This window comes from Coffea eugenioides, chromosome 11, assembly GCF_003713205.1.
Source record: "Coffea eugenioides isolate CCC68of chromosome 11, Ceug_1.0, whole genome shotgun sequence".
Taxonomy (NCBI): Eukaryota; Viridiplantae; Streptophyta; class Magnoliopsida; order Gentianales; family Rubiaceae; genus Coffea; species Coffea eugenioides.
The window spans coordinates 47,004,023-47,026,569 of record NC_040045.1 but is presented as its reverse complement, the minus strand read 5'-3'; the positions used below and the strand labels follow the sequence as shown (position 1 = coordinate 47,026,569).

Genomic DNA, 22,547 nt, shown 5'->3' with positions numbered 1-22,547 from the left:
ATATATATTTTTATGGATTATAACATTATGATGTGGTAGTATTACTAGAAATTGATTATCTAGATTATAGTTTTCTTGAAATAAACAAAGTGATTTAGGAGTATTTTTATTTAGCAAGTAGAAAGGTAGCTTAGGGTTTTTAAAAAATTTGTTACACAAATAACAAAAGTAAACGAGGTAATTGATATTTTAAAAATCTTAGAGGTGTCAGGTGATATTAAGAAAAACCTCAAAGGAGGTTTCTGATATTATCCCTTTTTTTAAAACAGACACAAAGGGTAGCTTAAAAATAAAACTTGTTACCAGTTATTTCTGTTTCAAAATCCAAGAGTTATCTTGTTTATAAGCATTATTTGATCCATTTTCAGGTGAATCATGATTAGAGACATACTTAAGGTAGAGTTATGTGATTAGAAGTCAATAATATTCACTAAAATTAAAAAAGAAAAACCTAATGTTCACTAAAATCAAGTAGTAAAAAAACACGGAAATGATATAACTTACAACCATGGATGTCTTGATCCAAAAGAGGACAAGAATGGGCTATAAATTTTATGTATAAATGAACTACTTAAATGGTCTATCTATTTTGACAAAAAAAAAAAAAATGGTCTATCTATTTCTGGCATAGCATTCCAAACACTTGCAAATTTCAAATCTAGTTACAGCTTAATTAATTTATTTCAAATAGTGCATGCTTCTAGCGGATCTTACCATTTGATTGCAGTTTATTAACTACTATTTAATGGAAGAAAAGCAGAAAAAGAGATGGAAAAAGCAAAATATGATTGACAGTTCGCTACACCTATTTCATCTGTTGAAGCACAATTTATGCTTTTCTATCATTTAGTTTGTATACTTAGATCGCGTGTTGGAAATTTGATTATTACACCTATTTCATTCTGTATTGCTACACAAGTTCAATGCATACATTACATACTTTTAATGCATAATTTGATTATTACCTACTTAAAATTTGGTATTTTTCTACTGAATATGTTCGCCGACTACAGCAAGAAGAAAAGCATGCATAAGATAGTAACCAGCATAAAAATGACTAATTGAAAGTTTTCAAATATGCATCAAAGAGGATCATAAACATCCCAATTCGAACTTTGATTCGAATAGTATCACATACATTGTAACTTTAAATAGTACAAACATATATAAATTTCACTCAATCATTACTTGTATCATTTGTGATATTATATATTCGCGAAAGTGTTTAAAATTTAGCGTTAAAAATACTTAAAATATATGGATAAAAGGATAGTATGATTATAAACTCGAGAATTTCAATGAGTATAATCATAGACTGGGGAATTTCAGGGATTAAAAGTGGTTTGTAAATTTTAAATTCACAAGTTCTATAACATTCTTATTTTCCTTCAAGTACTATTATTAATTGCCAGATGATATATAACTCACGAAAGTTCTTTTTTATTATATAAAATAGGGGGGGTTAAATCCACACACGCTTCATACGAAATCCATGCTTAATGCATTTGTTAAACATTATTGATACCCTTAGCTTTTAAACATTTAAATCAAAACTTTTATAGTAATATATTTTATCTTTTCTTGTTCATTTTGTTAAACTTGTTTTTGACACTCACAAATAACCAAAAGGTGAGTATTAGTATGAAGAAGTCAATGAGAAAGCATTTTCTACCTTGAAAAATTACATTTGATTTTATGAAATTGAAATACGTAGATACTGTTGCTTACATCATTATTAGTAATTGAAATTTTTTTTATTGTTAAATTAAATTTTAAATTAATATTCTTACAGACTAGTAAAATATTTGAAGATATTCTCTATAACAATGCAAACATTGGTTTTTCCTCTCTTTTGCTGTGTAAGCCTCTGTTTCTTAAAGCTATAAAAAGCATCAAATAAATTTAAAATTTTAAGGCTATTTTTATCTAATAAATGCATAGGGTGTGGATTTATTATAGAGAAGTGTTGCTTTAACCCCTTCATATGAGAGATTGCACAACAGTGGACATCTAGGAACACGTCAACTCTCAAGAAACTAATTAGCCAAGTGATTATTCAAGCTTGACTTAGTAATTCTTTAAGCTATTGAACTAATTATCAAAAATCTTGAGTGTTTTTTGATACTCTATTTTTTAAATATTATTTTATTTGTATCATAAACATAATTTTTATTCATTTTCTTTATTTTGCATACATCACATCATAAAAAAATTATAATGTAATTCTAAATAATTTTTTCAAATAATCTCCTATTCAAATACACCTAAATTTTTTCTTTTTGAATATTTTCATAACAAAAGAGTAAATAAGAATACACGACCGGTCTTTTACAAATAATAAAGAAACAGTTGCTACAATCTCTTAATTAAATCCTAGGCTAATAGTCCCCCGGCCCAGCTGCCAAATGAAAATATATATGTTTCATTAGTAAACAAAAAGTAGGATGACAAAAAAAAAAAAAGGACCAAGTTGTTATCATGATTAATAATAGCTCAATTTGTTGGATAGCTCAAACAAGAAGTAGGATCGTATGAGTTTGGATAGCTCAATTTTATCAAATAATATTTCATTTATATCATTAATTTTTTTTTAATTTATTTTCTTTTACATTTTTAATTTATTTTTTATATTTTATATATATCACATCATAAAAAATATTACACTAATTATTTTAAATAATACTCTACCAAAGCACAGGATATTAAATAACTGCAGCTACGACTATAAATATATCCTCAACCAGGATTTCGGGCAGCACATTCTGCGTAGCACTTCCCTCCTACTTCAATCACAGTAAAGAGCCAATACATAGTTATAATCTGTTCGTCATCCCACCACAGTTATCGCCACCTATTGGTTTTGGTACTTGATTTTCACAAGCTTTCTAGGTTTCTGAATCCTCATACATTCTGGTGTGTTGTTTTTTTCATTGTTACCTTTTTTCTTCCCGTACCAATCGAATCAAAATGGAAGAAGCAATGAGGAGACTCGGTTGTCTCACCCAAGCACCCGAATCTGACCCTCTCCTTAACACCTCCGCCATTTCCAAGAGATGCACCACCTCAACAGCCAAGAGGTCTCACAAAGACGGTGCTAGTAATAGTGGCACCATGAGATACCGCGGAGTCCGCCGCCGTCCGTGGGGCCGCTATGCGGCTGAAATAAGAGACCCTCAGTCCAAAGAAAGGCGTTGGCTTGGTACATTTGACACGGCAGAGGAAGCTGCTTGTGCTTATGACTGTGCAGCCCGAGCGATGCGCGGTGTCAAAGCTAGAACCAACTTTGTCTACCCTACTTCTCCTTCACATGATACTCTCATCCCTCCTTTTCACTACTCAAAATCATCATCCCAACCAGCCTTTCAATCTTCTCGCTCCAGCCCACATCTTGCTGATCACTTCTCTGGATCAGCAAATCAAAGAAATACCACTAGTAATTCTGTTAACATGCTGTTCTTTCGTGACCTTTTCAACTCTTCATCTACAAACTCATCAATACTTACTTCTTCAAGCACTTTGCCTTTGTATGAGCAAGGACCCTTTGCCGACCTCAACTTCTCCAACTCCCTCATGGGCAATCAATCTTGTAATAACAACCTTACTGCTCCAAAAACCATTGATTCCCTTTCTACTACTTTTAGCCTGCAACGAAAGTTTGACGAATACCAACAAACAGTTTGTTCAGGAGTTCCAACTTCCAGCACAAGTAATAACCAAGTTGAGTGCATGGATTTTTTCCCCTCAGAGCCGTCAGATTCAGGACTGCTGCAAGAAATCATCCAAGGGTTTTTACCGAAAGAGAAAAAGATAGTAAAGTCTGAACCCGAGTTGGCTTTGGTGGATTCTTTTGCTGCTTCGTCTTCTTCTGCAGTTACTACTGATGTTTCCATGAATCTTTCATTGGAAGGTGGCGGGTTGAAGAGGAGGATAGGAGATGCTGCTTATTTGGATTGCCACGTTCCACTTCCACAGCTGTTGGACAATTTCAGTGCTGTTGTCCCGCCACAGCCTATTCCATTTTACAGTGAGATTTATCATCCGGCTGAGAATGTTCAAGGGTCACAAGAATGCATGTTGGGATTGGGAGAAGGATTTCATCAGTACCCGGACCTCCTTGGTGCCTTTGCTGCTGCCAAGATGCAGAATGCTTGAATTTAACTTCTGAAGTTGGTAACTTAGTAATATTTCATTAGATTACCCGTTTTCAGAAAGTCGTAAGCAGGAGTTGGAAAGGTCGAAGGAAATGTTTCCGAATTATCAGTTGACTTTCATTTGGCCCATTTCTCTATCCCTTCTGATCCTGACATAAACTATGGACAATACTAGCTTTGTTGCAAAAATTCTCAAGCGAATTCTCCTGCCTTTTTCTTGCTCTACCAGAGGTCTTTTTGTCAGAATTTGATTCATGTCCATACTTGTCACCTTGATTCTTCAAGCCAAAATGAGAAGCTTTTTGTAATGGCATTCGAAGTACTACAGAAGTTTGGCAATGTTAGGACCCTTCGAAGAGTTGACCTTCGAGTTTGGTGCAGTTACTGAAAGTATTTGTCCAGCCTTTTTGGGCTGTTATTTAATTTTCCCATCTTTTCTAGTACTAGGACTACTAGCTGTTGTACCAAAAAGCAGTTGCTCTTTTAATTCTATGTTAGATTTTGTAGGGCATTGGAATTTCGCAGTCGGGATATGCTTCTTTCTTAAGCACGCTGGGTACTCAGTAGTCAGTACTGAATGCTACTCCAGTTGATTATATATATGATCCTTATGAGCGTTTTAGGGTTTGGTATTATAAGAAAAGGTTTCAAACTTGTTTGTTGACGCTTCCTTTTTTTTTTTTTTTCCTCTTCAAATATTCCTTTGCAAAAACTACATACAAGATGGCCAATCTCATCACTTGAAAAAAGCTTGCTGATGCTATGTATTTGTTTATCTTTCATAATTTAGAGAACCTGTATTGGTCTGATTCATGAAGGACTGGCCTTGTAGCCATCTGGATGGTGAACAAAAGCCGAATAATCAACTAGAATTGAAAGAATTTAAAATGAAAATAAAATGAAGACAAAGTAGTAGAACAAAAAAAAAAATATATATATATATATATATATATAACTACAGGTTAATGGAATTTTGCAGCGCGTAGGTGTACATCCGCGGATTGCCAAACGTTCATTATTGTAATTCATGGCTGGCCTATTACATTAATTACAGTAGTATTAACCCAAGTGCAATTGTACTGCTAATTTCCATAAGGGAGGCATTACAAACGGATAATTGAATGCTTTATGATGACGATCTCAATTTCGAGGTTGCTAACTTGCGTCCACTCATCAATCTAGTTCTGGTGGAGAAAGCCAGAAAGGTCATCCTTACCATCACTTGTTCTCGTTTCAAGGAAAAAAAAAAGGATGGCATGCGGATTCACCGATTGTATATGAATGTAGAGCGTCTTAGATAGACTCTCTGTTTTTTCCCACACAAGGAAAAAAAGATGCCGGGTGTTTAATTGTCTCTTATGAAATCGTTTGAATTATAGTTCGAGGCAATTTTTCTTACCCACACCAGCAAATTACGGATACTCCCGAAGTAGTAATATACTTGGTCATTTGTTGCGTTTTGTCATGCCGTAACTTCTACTCCCTCCGTCTCACTTTGATAGTCCTGTTTTCCTTTTTCGTCTGTTCCAAATTGTAGTCCACTTTCCAATTGAAGAATGTAGTTGTATTTTAATTTTTCTAAAATACCCTTATTCAATGTAAGTTGTTGTTACTATAAATCTACTCCATTTAATGAGAGTTTATTCTTTTTTTACTATCAATTCAGGTTCCCATAAAGTTGTACTCTAATTAATGTGAGGATATTTTAGAAAAATAGTTACCTAAATTGATTGTTCCAACAAAGTTAACTACTTTTTCTTAAACTGTGTGAAAAAAGAACCAGAACTATCAAAGTGAGACGGAGGGAGTATGAAATTTTAGAGAAGTTAAAAGTAAACTGTATTATTTAATTAGAATGTTTATTATTGTCCGGACCGGATGAAAACAGAAAAATAGCACACTATTAAAGTGAGGCCAAGGAGTAATATATTTTGTCATTTGTGACGTTTTGTCATGCTGCAATTTTTATGAAATTTTATGCAAAGGTTTCTTAACCATGCGTAGGAACAAGGACAATTTTAAGTGTTGAACTTGAATCAGAAAGTGTTATTTAGCTTTTCCGAGTATCAAAACTCCAAAAATAGGTTATCATGTGTGGGTTTGGGGGGCACGATGATGCGCTGTCCGTAATCAATGAAGCCACTATATACGCGGATGAATGCCATTTCCAAAATTTAATTACCCACTTGCATGAGATTTTTTTTTTTAGACACTCCACTTGCATGAGATTTAATGCTCGGGGTTCAATTAACTGGATCCACCAGTTCCGAATCGGCGAATCCTGCCGACTACAGGTTAATTATGTAACTGAGTAGGAGTTTGGACCATTGTGATTAAATTAAATACAGCCTAATGCAACGGTAGACGCAACTATGGACTTGTTGCTCAATTCTATTAATACTACTCCAACATCGGATTGTTATGCATTTATGGAATCTTCGTGAAGATTAAGAGTTACGGCCGCAAACGAGTCGAGTCAAGTCGAACTTTGATCTAATCAAATCGAGTCTCGATTTAATTTTAGTAAATTCGACATTGAACTCAAGCTCGACGTACTTTCACTATGAATCTCGAGCTCCACTTCAAATTCAAACCAAATTGAGCTTATTTTTAAAAAAAATGAATAAATTAATATTTTTTCTTAATAAATAGTCAAATATTATGAATATATATGTAATTTTATTATTAAAATAAAAATTAGAAATATACATATATAAAATCGAGTCAATTCGTGAACTACTGAATTGAATATCTTTGAATTTGAATTCAACTTGATCAGTTCAAACTCGAATCGAGTTCTTTGTTAATCGAACTCGAATTAAACTTTGACTCAAACTGCTCGTGACAGCTCGACTCGTATGCAACTCTACTAAGAGCGACTACTGCAGTATTGGTTGGGGAACTTGCTGGAAGATAACCAGGACACAACCATTGGGTAATGGTCGGAAGAGTCTCTTAAAACCCTTTATAGACAAGTAGTACAATTGTCTGATCATGACTGGACCAATTAAGCGACTATTTTGTTTTTGGTTAGAAAGCTTGAGTTCCTTTTGATTCCATTTTGTTCCAGCTTTTTCCAAACATCTATAAAAGGAGAAAGAACAAAAGAAGTGTAAATAATTGGAACATGATCGTTAAATTAAAAAAAAAAATTGTATTTTACAAAAGCACCTCCAGTTTTCCTTTCGCCGTTAGTCTTTTATTTTACATTTTTCAATCTAAGCTATTCTGAAAATATTATAAAGCAAGAGCAACTTCTAGATAAATTTAAGTGATGAGAGAATTTGAAAAAAAAAAAAAAAAAAGAAGCTCCTATCCTTTTCTTTCTACAGGAGACAAATTCAATAACATGATATATTCCCACGTTTTCCAGGTGCTAACATGGATGAAAAAGCTGCTTTTTGTACTTTTTTAACTGTTTCTTGGGCTTCAATAATGTCAAAGATTTTATCTGAAGTTTGAGACGCTGTAGCTGGGAGGGGAGTTTGATAATTCAGTTCCAAATGGCAGAGATACATTGGCCCTTCAGTTATGCATTTATTTCTTTATTAAAACCTCTAATTTCTGTCCCGTGTAGATTAGCATGTGCTAGATTTCTTTCCCGCGTAGATTAGCATGTGCTATAGTTAATACTCATCATTACACCTTCTAATCTCTGCTCCTTTTTTAATGTGAGATCTACTGTTAGTAGGTGACTATTTATCAATTTTTTATATTTTAAACAGATATCTCTTGTAATTTCCCAGTTGGATGAGCTTATTGTGAAAAACGTAATTCAGTTTTCAAAGGAAATTAGAAGTCATTCATTTATTAAAATTAATTAGCACGTCGAAATTTTCAGTTAGAGGCACATGAAAACTATTCTCTCTCTCTCTTTTTTAAAAAAATTCATTTATGCGTATATAATTAAAAATTTAAATGAGATAGTTTGCAACATAATTTCAAAGTGTATGCCACCAACATGCCGGCGTCTACTCCCGAGCGAAGATGACAGAGATCTTAGAAACGTCCTTTTGGACGAGTACACTTCATGAAAGGAGCCTTTTATTGGACCGTGCCGTTATTTTGGGCCAACTAGGCCCAGATATGCTTTTAGCGTTTGCTAACTGCCTCGCGTCAAGCGATAAACGTTAATTCTTGTTCAGTTTCATGGATTTGTTCCTCTATGTGAACTCGTACTTAATTAAGTTGAAGGCCCACTTTTTTGGGCTAACACATCCACAATCCATCAACTCCCATCTTTTAGGATCCGTATTGATTAGGTATTTTTAGAAGTGTTTTTAAAAAGTTTATACTATAGTTTTGTATACCAAAAATTTCCATAATAAATGTATTTTGAGATATTTTTAAAATTTAAAATTTTAGCAGGATGTTTTTAAAAATTTTTATCTTTTTTTTTTTATCTTTAAAATTTTTTATCTCAACTACCTAACACCACCCATCACCGCCACTATTTTTCCCTTCCTTCCTCTTCCACTGCCACTCCCTTCTTCTTCCTCCTTGTTTTTCCCTCTTTCTCTTCCTCCTCTCCTTCTCCTTCTCTCATTTCCTCTTCTCCTTCTTCCCCCCATTTCTTTTTTTTTTTTTCATTTTCCTCCGTTTTCCCCTCCGTTTTCCCCTTCCCGCCCTCTCTTCTCTTCCCCTTCCTCTAGTTGTAGCGGTGGTGGTTGTGACCAAAAAAAAGGGAAGGAAGGAGAGAAGGGCTTTGCAATCTGGACCGCGACTAGACTAGATCTAGTCATGATAGTCGTGATCAAAGGAGGAAGAGAGGGGTTGCATGTTGTGACAAGACTACGACTAGATGAGAGGGAAAGGAGGGAAGGGGAAGTTAAAGGAGGAAGAAGGAAGGGGGAAGAGAAGTAGTGGTGACAGTGGGAGGTTATGGTATGTTGTAAATGGTCGTGGTGATGGTAGGTAAAATGTGCTAAGGGAGGCCTCAAGTTTTTTTTTTTTCAAAAAGTGGTGTATCGTGTTATTTGTGTTTAGTTTATGTAGTATTGAAACTAAACCGTAATTACGTATGCATATTGGTGTCTGAAAATAAAAGAAAAAGAAAATATAGAAAAAAATTAGATAGTATTGAAACTAAACCATAATTATGTATGCATATTGGGGTCCAGAAATAGAGGAAAAAGAAAACAGAGGAAAAAAAGTTAGAGATAGTTGAAATGCAAATTGGATAATAGGATTAATTTTTTTATGTATACATTATTACCTAAGGGTACACAACAACTAATTTTAATTTTAATTTAAAATTCAAATTTTAGATATGTATCATGCATCTAAACATACTATAGAAGATTAACTTACATTGTCAAGTGTATATAAGATTAACTTAGGGATAATGTACATAAAGTTTTTCTAATAGGTGTCCATTGGAAACTCATTAAGGCATCTAAAATTTATCTAACCTATCATATATGTACATATGCTAACAATTATTACACTCTCATATATTTATATATTTTTTCTATTTAATCTTATATAGATTCTCTTGTATTTGTTTACTTTTTCTAGTTAATTTTACATTTTTTAAAAATATGACACTGAAAATATGTTTTAACGAGTGCTGAATAAATACCCGTTAGGCCAACTTGTATACATAATATAATTTGAAAACCTGAGCCCCAAATTGTTGAGGTCATGGAGAGTGAAAACTTACGTAAGAAAATAGATTAGTGAAATTTCTCATGAAATAGCACAAATTCCAACTACCAAGGGCTTCTTCCAGACAAGATATTTTGATGATTCAGCTTGGAGCTGTTTCTAATGCTTGTGTTTTTCCAAATAGCCCGGCTGGATCAGCAAAGCACATATTTAGCAATCAAAAAATATCCTGATGGAAGGTATATATCAATCAAAATTTGGAGGATCCGGTATCACCCTCTTGACCTTTTCTAAACTGAAGTTTAGAAATTCGGCTTTTTATAAACCTAATCCCAGAAGAAACCTCAAAAGCCGGCAACTCTTGAGGTCCTCCAAGGGACTTATAAACCAAACCCAAACCCCCCCAGAACCGATGTGGGATGGCAAACCCCACAAGGATAAGCCAGTAAGGCCGCTGCTGCTAAGAAGTAAAGACCCCTCACGACACTCAGTAAACTACCCCTGCATGAATTTGCCTCTTGACCTTTTCTAAACTGAAGTTTAGAAATTCGGCTTTTATAAACTTAATCCCAGAAGAAACCTCAAAAGCCGGCAACTCTTGAGGTCCTCCCAGGGACTTATAAACCAAACCCAAACACCCCCAGAACCGATGTGGGATGAGGAGGATCCGGTATCAGATCCTTCAATATATACATTAAGTGATGGTTGAGACTTGTGAGTTGTGACCCACAAGCCACAGCGGCTTGCATTAACACGAGGGAAGTGATGGATCAATGGACCAAATAGCCTAAAATTGACAGCCACGAGAATGTCTGCCACGACTCCTTATCACACCCTTCCCCTTTGATGCTACTCTTACTCTGTACGTGATCAATATGTTTGGTAAAATAGTAGCATGTACAGTTCTGAACTATTACAGGAGCATCTTGCTGAGTTTGGCCACACATATTGAGTTCCCCCTGTCATCAAAGGAAAACGAAACTATTGCATTTCTTGATACATTTCTAGATGAATTCCTATTCTTGATCATGAACAAGGAAAAAAAGGGTCAAAAAAAAAAAGGTAGCTAGCTAATCATAGGTTTCTATTAAAGTTAAATCCAATAGAGTGTTTGAAGCATTATATAAAGTGATGAATGCAGTTGGGACGTTAATGGACAATATTACCATACCCGTGAAAAAGAAAGAGACATCATATGTAAAAGCAAAGATGGCTGCATGGCCATCTCCATCATTTTAATTACTGCTAACACAAGTGCAGTCCCACCCCCACCTGTCTTGTCCTTACCATAGACAAATTCATTATCCACTTCTTTTCCTTTCTTTTGCTTTGCTTTTCCTTTATTTAAAGCATAGCCAGACTATCCAGCCATGCACTTTGTTACTAACTTGCTAGAGCTGCTGGCTATCAACTCCAGAACTCAAGTAAGTTTACAAGTTGTAATTTCTGTCAATTATTTTTGTTATGTGCAACACTGACAACATATAATTCAACATGCTTTTTTTTTTTTTTTTTTTGCTTTGCTTTAAGTTAAAGAGAAAAAGAAGAGAAAAATGGAGGGAGAAGTGATACATAAAAAGAATTTGAAGTTGGAAATTCCAGGAGAAAGTGAAATGGCTTTTCCGGTGGTGGCACCAGGGGTAGCCACTGGAGGTGGCGGGCTTGCTAGGCAGGGAAGCATGACGAAGAACAATTGCCTTTGCTCTCCAACCACCCATGCAGGTTCCTTTCGTTGTAGGCTTCATCGAGTTCCCCAACAAAGCCTCCAGAGAACCAAAAGCATTGATTCAACCCCCCTCCAGGATTCACAATCTAAGCCCAATTGAACAAAGTACTGATCGCATGACAGTGGTGTAGTGCAGGAGGCTCGCTTGACTGTAAAAATTTGCTAGCTATAGGATTAAGGTTTTATTTGGTCTCATTTAAACGTAAAAAGAATGCATCTATTTGTTGTATCTACTATGTCTCATTTCATGATGTTTTATTAGTTGTGCCTGCCAAGTACTTTGTAGCTACTGCATGTTAAGATATACCAAGCTTGAGTACCAATTTCAAAAAAACTCATCAGAGTTTAATATCCTTGAAGAGGCATTTGGGATTTCTTTTTTTTTTTTTTTTCCTTCCCTTTTTGAAATGAATACAAAAGAGGAAAAAGGGAAAACTCGCCTTAGTATTGATTGAAATGTTATTTTATCCTTTTCATGGTTTAAATTCCTAGCTGAGGTGGTCTAGACTAACTCTTGAATAATTATTTGTACTTAGCATCTTTAAAACCCGAAAAAAAGGTAAAAAAAAAAATCCTTAAATATAACTTCTTAAATCCCACCATTCTCTTAGTAATTTTTTTTTTCTTTAAAAAAAGAGAGTGCATGTTTTTATAGTTTTCTACGTCACCAAAAATATTACACTCGTATTGTACGTACTTTTATATCTTTTGCTGCAGATGAACAACAATTTACTCATCACACCACTAGTCCAGTTGGAGTTGGGCCCTGACTGGATGAATCCAGATCGGTGATGAAATAAACAGGCAGGCTTTGATGGACATGCATATGTTCCAAGTCCAATCTATAGTAAAGCAATAAAATTGACCTCAGTTTAACAAGCAGAAAACAGAGAGCAAATTTTTTTTTTCTCTGGTAAACAAATAGTAGCTGCAATAACCAGATATGCAAAATTATTGAAACTAAATCAATTGAATTTGGGGTCTTATTCGATGATGACATCGCATGCATCAACTTTAGCTGGTCGTTTAACTTTAAGCACGTAGGAATCATTAGCCCCAACATGGTCATTACTACCTAAATTATTGAAGAACCAATGTTGATCTGCCTAATGATTTTCCTGTTTGTTATACTACAAAAAAAAATACGTCTGATCAATTTAGTACATATATATATATTCTATGTTAAGCAAAAAGAAGTAAACTTTTGTGCTGAAACATGAAGCTCAGCTGTCCTTGTACATTCCAGAATAAATGACAAAAACCAACACAAAGGATGCTGGACCATCAATAGTAGTATTTTTAAGTGATGTTTATGGGACACCCGCCTCGAAAGTTCAATCAATTGGCAGAGACAATTAATATCTCGACTCTAAATCCCAATACAACTGTCGGAAGACAAAATAATTGTACCAAATCCAAATTTGGGAGATAGAAGCACTAAATAATTATGCATGATATCTAGAGCTTCTTTTGTGCACAATAAACCGTACGCTGTTATGTTCTTCATGCACTATTACGAAGTCATATGTTTTTTGTTGTTTGTTTGGGGGGTTGTTGTGTTCTCTTCTGGGAGGATATGAAATTGTCAGGAGTTCAATTTTCAAGTCTTGATTTCCTACGTTACAGTTTTCTCCTTGTGAGAAACATTAGTTTAGAGCAAATTCTCTTTGTATATTTTTCATCTTGATTAGCATACGAGAGTGATACTTGTTGTTAAGAAGGTGCATCATTGCCACAAACAGTGAGGAGGACCAGTTGCATTGATGAATTCTTCAAGTTGCAGATATGGATTCCTCAATGAACAAATGTACTTTCAAATGCCGTTCAACATTCGCCTAAAATTTTCTTGTACAAGAAAATTTCTGAAAAGCAACCGCCTGAAGGTGAATAACTCCACTCCAGAACAGATTGCAGTTTTAGGTACGCTATAAACAGTTCATTAAATTTCCTCTTCTCGATAGGGGAATTCACTAAGTTACAATATATGATAAAGATGGATGCTCTTGGATGGAATAAGTATGCACAATACCTTGGTCCCGACTCCAGCCTCACAAGCGTCCTACTCCATTTTGCACTAATAGAGGTTCCTCAGAGACTTTTTTTTGGCCCTTTTAACCTCTACAACATTTGCTTTTATTAGCATAAGGTACACCAATAATGCACATTGGATTATCTTCCCTAACAATTACAAAGCTTAAGCAAGAACTAGACAAAGGGGGGAAAAAAAAAATTAAGGTAGAGTATATGTTAACCATCAAATAACCATCCCTTTTAACTAGAAAGAAAACAAAATTTCTTTCAGTTTTTCTCACTAGTACTTCTGTTGCTAGGCCACAACTTGCTCAACATCCTTTTAGGTCGATTAGGAAGCATGCAGAATGCCTTAACTCTTGAGGATTTCCCAATCCCATCCTGGTAATTTTCATCCAAATCATCATCCTCAGCCAGCTTCATTTTTAGAGTCGAAAGCTTTGATTTGGGTGATTTTGCTCCAGAGACACTCCATTGATCATCTGCCGGTGTCATACCATTGTTGCTGAAGGATGCTGCAGGCCTTGATGAATGGTCATTGTGTGTAGCTAAAAGAGCCTTGATGTTGCTTGGCAGATCAGTGACTTGGCCACCAGCCATGGCAGCTCGAGCTTGTTCAAAGAAAAGAACTTGCACCACTACCCTAAGGGGAAGCATTTCATTTTGGGCTGCATGCATACAGGCTTCAACGGATAGCTTTCTGCAGTCTAAAATTCGACACAGACGCTTTCTGTCACTTTTGTTGAGTTCTGGATGTCCCTGCACAGTTTAGTAGAAGGAATTATGTCAACACCATTCTCCCATTTTGGAATTCATGATTCAATTGGTAGAGGAATCTATCAAGGATAAAGGTTTAATTCGAGTGAAACAGAAGCAAAGAAAATAACATAGAGAGAAATGGTAGGCATGTAGCACTCCGAGTCAAGCAGTGAAAGTCCCATCAGATTCGTGAGGATCAAATTAACACCAATAATCCTGATTCCTGTGATGACAGAACATTATCTAAAATTCTTTTGAGTCCCTCCCACCGAAAGTTCTCAGACCATTGAACGTGGCCGTAGGCAGTAAAATCAACGTACGAGGACCTACTGCCAGATTATACCAAATTGATGTGCATAAAGTTGAATTAACTAACCAAACAAGAAATGGACAGCATTTAAAGGTCAAGGTAGTTGGTTATCCACTGAATGACATTGACAAACATCCTAATTTCTGTCAACTAATCTGTCTTTGTATTCTTCTGCTCCAACCTTTCTTAAACATCTAACCCCTTGTGCAATTTTAGAACAAGAAGGAAAAAGGTTAAAACAAAAGCAAAAAATAAGGAAACAAGAAAAAGAATCAACTACGGTATGATTTTTAGTCAGTCTTTCTGTTTTCTATGGAAATAAATACCTTGAGATAAATGTCGATGGCTTTGTAAAGATCATCATGATCGACCCTGGCAAACTCTGGAAGTGCTGAAGCAATTGCAGTAAATTTTGAGAGGGGTACGTTGACATCTCGAGCTATCTCCTGTAGATATCCATCCACGAGCTTTGCTACTTTGAGTTTTGAACTATGTGATGCAGAGGATGACCTCCTGCTCTCCTGAAACTCAAAATCAATATTCTCTGCCGAACGAGACCTCCTTCGTTCGAAATCCCGCTTGGCTCTTGGAGGACTTGTTGGGGGACTTTGTCCTTGTAACATGAACTGCTCTAATATGGTCATGGCCACATCAACATCATATAACATGTTACTTGTGTATGACAATGATGGTATTAACAGATCAGAAACCGCAGCCTCATCCAATTGAATTCCAATTCTTCTTGCCAATTCATTCTTGGAAGCTGAAGAGGCTTTAAGTATGTTAGCAGCCTTCAGTAATTTTGATAAAAAGCCGCTAGAAACAGAACCTTTTTCAGCTGGTAATAGGCTAACAATTGATTCAAGAAGCAGCCTGTGTTTAGATGTAACTTCCTTAATTGAATCCATCTCAGGTTCAGACTCCACTTCATTGTCAACACTTATGTACTTTGATATGTTTGGTAGCCATCTAGCTGCATAAATCCTCAACGCATCACCTACAAGATTGGAGGGCACCTTCCCACCAGATTTTATGGCTATCATTGTTCTCCAGTAGAGGTCTATCCCCAGTTCAGCTATATCTTCAGCCCACCAGCCTTTGGTTGCCGGTTTCTGCCTCTGGCTTTCTGATCCATTGCAAGAGATATCATCCCTCCCTCTCCTTGAATAACTGTGTGACAAGCACATCTTTGAGGGGTTGGCCAGAATTTTTGAAGCAATGGCTTCAATACATCTGCTTGTCATGCCGAGGTCCTCGGACCACAAAGGATACGCCTTGGTGCTCTGTAATGTTACAACTGAATCCTTCCACCCTTGAAGTATGCAAGAATTAAAGAAAACTTCAAGTTTGTAAATTAAGTTCCCCTTCTCCACATCCTCCGTCATTTGAAGGTACTCTGCAGCACATCGAGCGGAGACAATGTTGTAGGCACTGAGAGTGATGGTGATACCATAACAGAACTTCGCACACAGCTCAAATGCCTCGACACCTCCTGGAAAATCAGGTAGCTGGACTATTTGCTGCTGTGACTCGAGATTTTCAGCACACAGCCTCTGCAGGCGCAAACACTTGGATAGCAGGGGAAACTGCAGGACAGCCAAGAGAAGTTGTCAACTTCACAAAATTCACAACTTTTCTTGTTGATTTCCCATTTCGTTTCGTTTCACAGAATTAGTCTACGGAGACGAGTAAATTACCAAGGAATTTACCTTGTGAAGCATATATCTGCTTCCTTTGACCTGAACTATGAGATCGCTGGAGACCTCTGAGGAGACTGACCTGCATCAACAAAACAGAAAAGATTCTTACTTTGTCACTTGAAACAAGGGTATCAAGAATCAACTATTATAGCTGAATTCAGCAGATTTATTCAAGATACCAAGGGGCTACAAATTGATTGAAACTGTGACGAATAAAACTTTACCTTACAGCCTCGGTAGTATAGAAAGTATCAGGCCGGGATCCTAGTTTCATAAACTTCATCTTTGAACTTGTTTCTCCTCCTTGTAGGATTACCAATTCACAAGATATGCAAGGTGGCAGTATTAGACAAAACCAATTTCATGCTTGCTAAGAGCCTCACTTTAAGGACACCAGTCACTTTGGAAAGTTCTTCCTCCAGCTGCAAGCAATACAGTTTGTCGGAAGCCCAGATGACCACTAAACACAATACTGAGTTCAGTATTCAGTAACTCTTTTGTTCCAACACCTAATGTTTCGACAAGAAAGTAAAATCAATACAAACCAATCTTTAACGGGGTGAACAAAAGGATGAAAACCGAAAGTAGGAGAATATTCTTGAAGAAAGAGGAAAATTCAGCCCAAGAATTGATACACTACTTCCATTTTTTTTTTAGCTCAACTGGTTATTATGTGACTGGTATAACAAGCAAAAGCTATATAAATAACGATAAAAAAAAATGACATGAACCAAGGAAATCAAATGAGGTAAAATCCAAGTCATTTCAGTCACATTCTCCACCCCTTTTGATATCGACATGCAAACAGACAGAAACAAAGCGTACACCAATATCCCGTCAAAGATCATGAATTTGATTGTAATTAACTACCTAGGTAGTTCCCACAACTCAGTATTGAAAAAAAAAAAACCCAAAAAAAGGGGGAAAAAAGGAGAAGAAAAATTGAGACCACTGAAGTAATAAATATCAATTTCACGTTACTCAATTTAGAAAAGACACAAATATAAAATGATCACGACCTGAAATATGTTAAGGTTGTTTGGTTGACGGGAAAAATTGGCAATCATTCCCCCTGGAAATTTCCAAAGCCAAACTGTTTTTTGTTATTGCCAGACCCTCTAGGGAGAAAGATGGTTTGGTTATAGGCAGCTTCAGCTTAGCTTGCTAGCCTCCATGCCAGCGTGCAAGCAATGAGAGAAAGGCGACTCCCACGTGCCTATGGTGCGCCCACCAGTGTCCTATTTCTCATCATTGCTAGAGCCATTTTTATTTCAAGAATTGATTATTCTTCCACCCCTCTGATTATTTTAGTCAAACGCTAATACTAATACTCCTGTATATATATAGTACTCGATCAAACATCGTACCCCCGGTTCTGGTGCCCTTAGTATGTACAGTAATTTCTTTCCCAGCACAAGTGTATTTCAAGAAAAAGTAAAATTCCTGATTATTTTGTGCCATAAAGGATGGTGTATACGCATGGTGAGTTTGTGGAGAGAATACCGAAAAAGTAGCAGCAAGAGGGGTTGGGGACAAGAGATGCTGGATGAGGAATGGGATATCTGCATCTCTATCAAGGGCACCTTTAGGTATTGCCCTATCATATTGGCCTCAGGTTCATGATATATAATACATGGGCTCATCACAATTGCCCTTCTTTTTCATTGAAATAGCACAAGATGGTACTTTTCATGCATTTATAGCTGGAGGGCCATCTCCATTAAATTTGCCTCTACACCCCTGTGTGAAAGATGGGAAAAAACCTACAAGTGTGTTGGCTCGGCCACGGATTGGTTTTTTTAAGTATCATTTGTGATGCTATGGGACAAAAAATGAGAGAAAAATTTTCAGGCATAAAGTTATGCAGAATGCACTGCTTTGGCGGTTGAGAGTTTTAGTCAATTGGATTATGCATTGGATTCTTGGAAGATCACTGACTGGTAAAGCCATTAATGGTTTTTTTCTTTTTTCTTTTTCCGTTTCCATTACAACTTTTTCCGATAAAACTATATATAGTATCAGAAAGAGCTGCACTGATGTTTTTATAAAAGCAAGGGTCCACTTCATCCATAAACAACTCTCTCCGGGAGCTGCAAACCAACGATATGGCGTTCTGGTCATATGTGTCCCTGACATCATTCTTGCATCCAACTTTAAAAGCTTTCATGCAATGTATGCGATTTTGGACTTAATTTTTGCCCAATCTTTGTACTGGCAAAGCCGTAAAGCATTTCATCCATGTCAAAAGTTCAAAATTTTTTTTTTATTTCTTGGGTCAGTAGAGTAGCTTTGCTTGACTGGGGAGTTTTTTTATTTGCTAAATTAACTCGAGGAACAATAATAGTATAGTATTATTGATATCTAGATCGACAGCTAGAAGACAGTTTAGCACAACATTAGCGAATTGTTTAGTGCATTTAGTAATGAGTAATCTCATCTCATATTAACTCAAAATACAATGGGTTGTACCTAGTAAACTAGTAAACTGTAAACTAGTAAACTATTATTTTCATCCAAATTGTTTGTACCTAGTAAACTAAAGAGGGAGTCGCTATAAAACATCCAGAGAACAAAACTCTCAAACTTCCGCTGCCAAGTTGCCAACTCTTAAATGCAGTAGTCTTTATGATTGGATAAAGTCAGCATCTGCCAAGTAAAACCTGAAATGCAATCCAATCATTTTTTTTTTCTTTTCACTTTTGAGCCAATATATAGCCTTACTTTGTGTTTATTTTGTTTTCTATTAAGTGTCTTTAGAGCTAGGCACTTGCGATCTTTTCCTACTCTAGTCTAGCTGCTACATCTCCAAAGTGAGCGAGCAGCTATCCATTTTCGTGACCAGTCCCTTGGCAACCAATTCAAAGTCTATGATTGAAGTTAAATGATTGGAATAATTAGAGAACAGTTAGTCATCATAACCTTAGAGCATACCTCAAATGATACTTACAAGTTACTAGTGTCATTGTGTAAAGGTACAACAAGTGGACAATGTCCATTCCACTTGTGGAAATTTTGGTGCCATTCCTTTGGAACATTCAAACAACGTAGGGTTTGTTGGGATTGCGATTTATTTGCTAAAATATATTTTCTTACATCATCGTTATAATTTTCAACGCACCTTTTATTTTTTCAATTACCTTTTTATCTCACATACATCACATCACAAAAAGTGCTACAGTAAAAATATCTATAATAATTCACAATCCAAACAAACCCATAGATAATAAACAATTTGACGTATTTTAGTGATAAATACGTTAAATTTAGTGATTTTTTCAAATTGATCAAATCTATGAAATGTTGGACGTATTTTCTGTCATGAGTACAGATGAATTGATAATGGTACACAAGATTTGTACTACACGGATCCATAGTTTATACTAGCAGTTCGAAATATACATACACAACTTACTAATTTAGTAATACTATCAACTACCTTATTAATATATCTTATGAATTGATACTAAGGATTGAAATTCTGACAACAACCCAAAAAAAAAAAAAAAAAGTTAGAAGAAATTGAGTCAAGCCACTATTTCTCTTCGGGCCGTGGACCTAAAGTTTCTGCCCACTTGCCAAGTTTGGTTGGGCATACAAAGGTAAACTGACCCCAAAAAACGTATGTGTTGGTTCAGTCATTGTCCACCTTGGATTAAGAACCAACAGTGTCTTGGCTCGATCAGTGTCCACCAGACTCCACACCCGAACAGCGTCTTGGCTCGATCAATGCTCCCACCGAACCCCCTTGCACTGGCAATTCGGATATTTTGTTCTAAATTCAAGGTCAAACTGGTGTGGACGAAAGGTGGTTGAGGTCTGTTTGGCATTTGTATAATTGCTCTGCTGCCGTCCAGTCCGCTATCACTATGTGTGAAAGGCCACCATCCTCGACGGTCACGGTCTACGGTGTGGGGGGTCCTCAGCTGTGCTAACGGTGCCACCCAACGGGGCTACCAGTCGACAGGTGGGACCTCGTTCTCCTCCACTATATTTCCTTGGTGGGACCTTCTTCTTCTGTCTTAGTTTTGATGATGATGATTTGATAATCGTACGATGTGAAACAGCAAAAAGTTTTTTTACAGGTCAATTTTCAATTAGCTATCTTACTACGAACAAACAAACAAACAAAAAAAGTACCGGTAGAAAAATACTACTTTTGTTAGAGCTACTATGCAATCGATGGAGAGCCCGAATGGAATTAAATTAAAAGGAACAGTTAAATTTATGCGGTGAAGACGTTGAAGTGACACTTGAATCTGCATGATGAAATTTATGGCGTATCTTTTACAGCTTTCAGCTAAAAGTTTATACTACCCTCCAAACTAGGCTTCTTGATTTTTTGTTTTTATTTTTTTAAAATTTCTGATGTCAATTTTTGCTCAAGGGAAGTAAACATCAACCCTCCTATTTAATCATATCGGCCAGGCATTACACCTACAAAGCCTTCTTTTAATGCTCCTAAAATTTTATCCACTTTAGCCCATACGATAATACCATGTACTCATTTTGTTATCAAATATTCATGATAGAAGACTTTTTTAGAATCCCTTTTGCCTTCTCAATCCATATTCTTTTTCTTTCTTTTGTGAATTACGAGGTTGGAAAAAAAAAATACCAAGCAGTTTCCTAGTGCCATCTTTACGGCACGGTTGATGAGGTCTAGTCTAGCATGATCCTTGGTTACGCTGAACAAGGTTCATGATTGATTCCGACGTCTGCAATTTTTGATGGGAAACTCGGACTAGTATAATAAATTTCTTTTCAGGAGAGCGTCTGAATTACATTCGAGAGTCAAAACAAAAGGTCACGGAACCTGCAAATCGATGAATACGGCTCAGCGATGACAGCTAGTGAAGGTCAGGGCAAAGATATTAATGCCAGTCGGTGCTCCAAAGATTTGTTTCAATACTTTTTTTTTACAACAGAAGAAATCAGAATTAAATCACTGATCCTTAATCCCAGGTAAACCTCAAAAGCCGGCAACTCTTGAGGCCACCCAGGGAACTAATAATCTAACCCGAAACCCCTCCAATGATCGATGTGGGATTTTTGGAAAGGCCAGTAAGGCCACTGCTACTAAAGGTGTACAAACCTCCATGACACTTAGAAACCTCTCCATACTTTCTTTTTCTTTCAACAGAAGAAATCAGAATTAAATCACTAACCCTTAATCCCAGGTAAACCTCAAAAGCCGGCAACTCTTGAGGCCACCCAGGGAACTAATAATCTAACCCCAAACCCCCCTCCCAATGATCGATGTGGGATTTTTGGAAAAGCCAGTAAGGCCACTGCTACTAGAGGTGTACTAACCCCCATGACACTCAATACTGTCTATCGATGTGGGATTTGTTTCAATACTTACTTGACAAACAACTGTCTTGTTTGGGCTCGCAAAAAATTTATAATAAATGCATAGTTTTGCCCCATGAATAATCACTTTCCGTCCCATTTCCAAGTTTTGTTATTCTCTGTTTGGTTGTATTGACTTTTAGAGATCTGTAGACTTTGTACGCATTAGCGCATGCACACATGCAACAATGGCACCCCACGATCTGATTTAGATGTTTGATATTACTGCCGCTGCTGCTGCTGCTGCTACAGGATCGAGCATCTTTTTGTTCTGTGCCAATTCTTTCTTCATCAGAGCCTTCTGAATTGTAACATTCACCATTCATAAACAAGCTAAGGGGAATGGGGATGGATGGGGATCTTCCCATTTTCCCAAATGAACTGGCAATTTGACCATGCAATTGTCCTTCTAATCTTTTTCATCAAATGGGCCGTTCGTGTAATTCTAAACCCCACTTTGGGTAACAAGATTTCTTTTTACTTTGGCTGCTTTTGGCCCTGTGGGGTCCTTGTGTCCTCTCCTCCTTTTAACTGCCACTTTCACGTATCCTAATTCCACCACAAACTTCGTCAATCCCACTTAATGCATAGATTAGACTGATTAGTTATCTTGTTATGTGACACCTAAATAATCATCTAGTACAACTAAGACATTAGATTATAGGTTAAAAACTCGATCCAAAAACTTAAATAGATCAACATATAAACTGTATCATACACAAGACTGGGGTGCTGGATAACTGTTATAAGCCTAATTAATCATCTTGCGCATCCTCCTCCACCAGAAAGTTCAAAGTTTGATAAACTATTATGCACTAAGACCTTCAGCTCTCTCGTCTACTGTATTCTAAATTACTAATTAAGTTCAACATCATTCAGCTCCTATTCAACTAAGAACTCAAGAAGCTGCTGCT

The 22,547-nt window shown here is 36.3% G+C and overlaps 2 protein-coding genes and 1 pseudogene across 3 annotated transcripts; 2 read left to right on the top strand and 1 right to left on the bottom strand.

Annotated features, from left to right (window-relative positions):
- The first annotated feature begins 2,967 nt into the window (after positions 1 to 2,967).
- Positions 2,968 to 4,152, top strand: LOC113752746 (ethylene-responsive transcription factor ESR2-like). Its single transcript, XM_027296815.1, has one exon. The coding sequence runs from the start codon at positions 2,968 to 2,970 to the stop codon at positions 4,150 to 4,152; it is 1,185 nt and encodes a 394-aa protein (XP_027152616.1).
- A 6,981-nt stretch (positions 4,153 to 11,133) lies between these two features.
- LOC113752745 lies at positions 11,134 to 11,596 on the top strand (annotated as a pseudogene).
- Positions 11,597 to 13,601: 2,005 nt separating this feature from the next.
- On the bottom strand, positions 13,602 to 17,623 carry LOC113753906 (BTB/POZ domain-containing protein At1g67900-like). Of its 2 annotated transcripts, XM_027298180.1 has the most exons (5): positions 17,304 to 17,623; positions 16,509 to 16,793; positions 16,294 to 16,363; positions 14,911 to 16,170; positions 13,602 to 14,274 (listed from the first exon to the last, which is right to left on the bottom strand). In XM_027298180.1, the coding sequence occupies exons 2-5, from the start codon at positions 16,565 to 16,567 to the stop codon at positions 13,783 to 13,785; spliced, it is 1,881 nt and encodes a 626-aa protein (XP_027153981.1). In that variant the 5' UTR covers positions 16,568 to 16,793; positions 17,304 to 17,623; the 3' UTR covers positions 13,602 to 13,782. The 2 variants fall into 2 exon arrangements, with proteins under 2 accessions (XP_027153981.1, XP_027153980.1); XM_027298179.1 differs by lacking the exon at positions 17,304 to 17,623 and having other exon boundaries at positions 16,509 to 16,956.
- Between the last annotated feature and the right edge of the window lie 4,924 nt (positions 17,624 to 22,547).

Excerpts from the sequence above, each read along its gene's own strand:
- LOC113752746 (XM_027296815.1), top strand. The coding sequence starts at position 2,968 with ATGGAAGAAGCAATGAGGAGACTCGGTTGTCTCACCCAAGCACCCGAA.
- LOC113753906 (XM_027298180.1), bottom strand. The coding sequence starts at position 16,567 with ATGAAGTTTATGAAACTAGGATCCCGGCCTGATACTTTCTATACTACC. Across the intron at positions 16,171-16,293 it reads GCAGATATATGCTTCACAAG|TTTCCCCTGCTATCCAAGTG; the intron begins GTAAATTCCTTG and ends GCTGTCCTGCAG. Across the intron at positions 14,275-14,910 it reads CCATCGACATTTATCTCAAG|GGACATCCAGAACTCAACAA; the intron begins GTATTTATTTCC and ends TAAACTGTGCAG.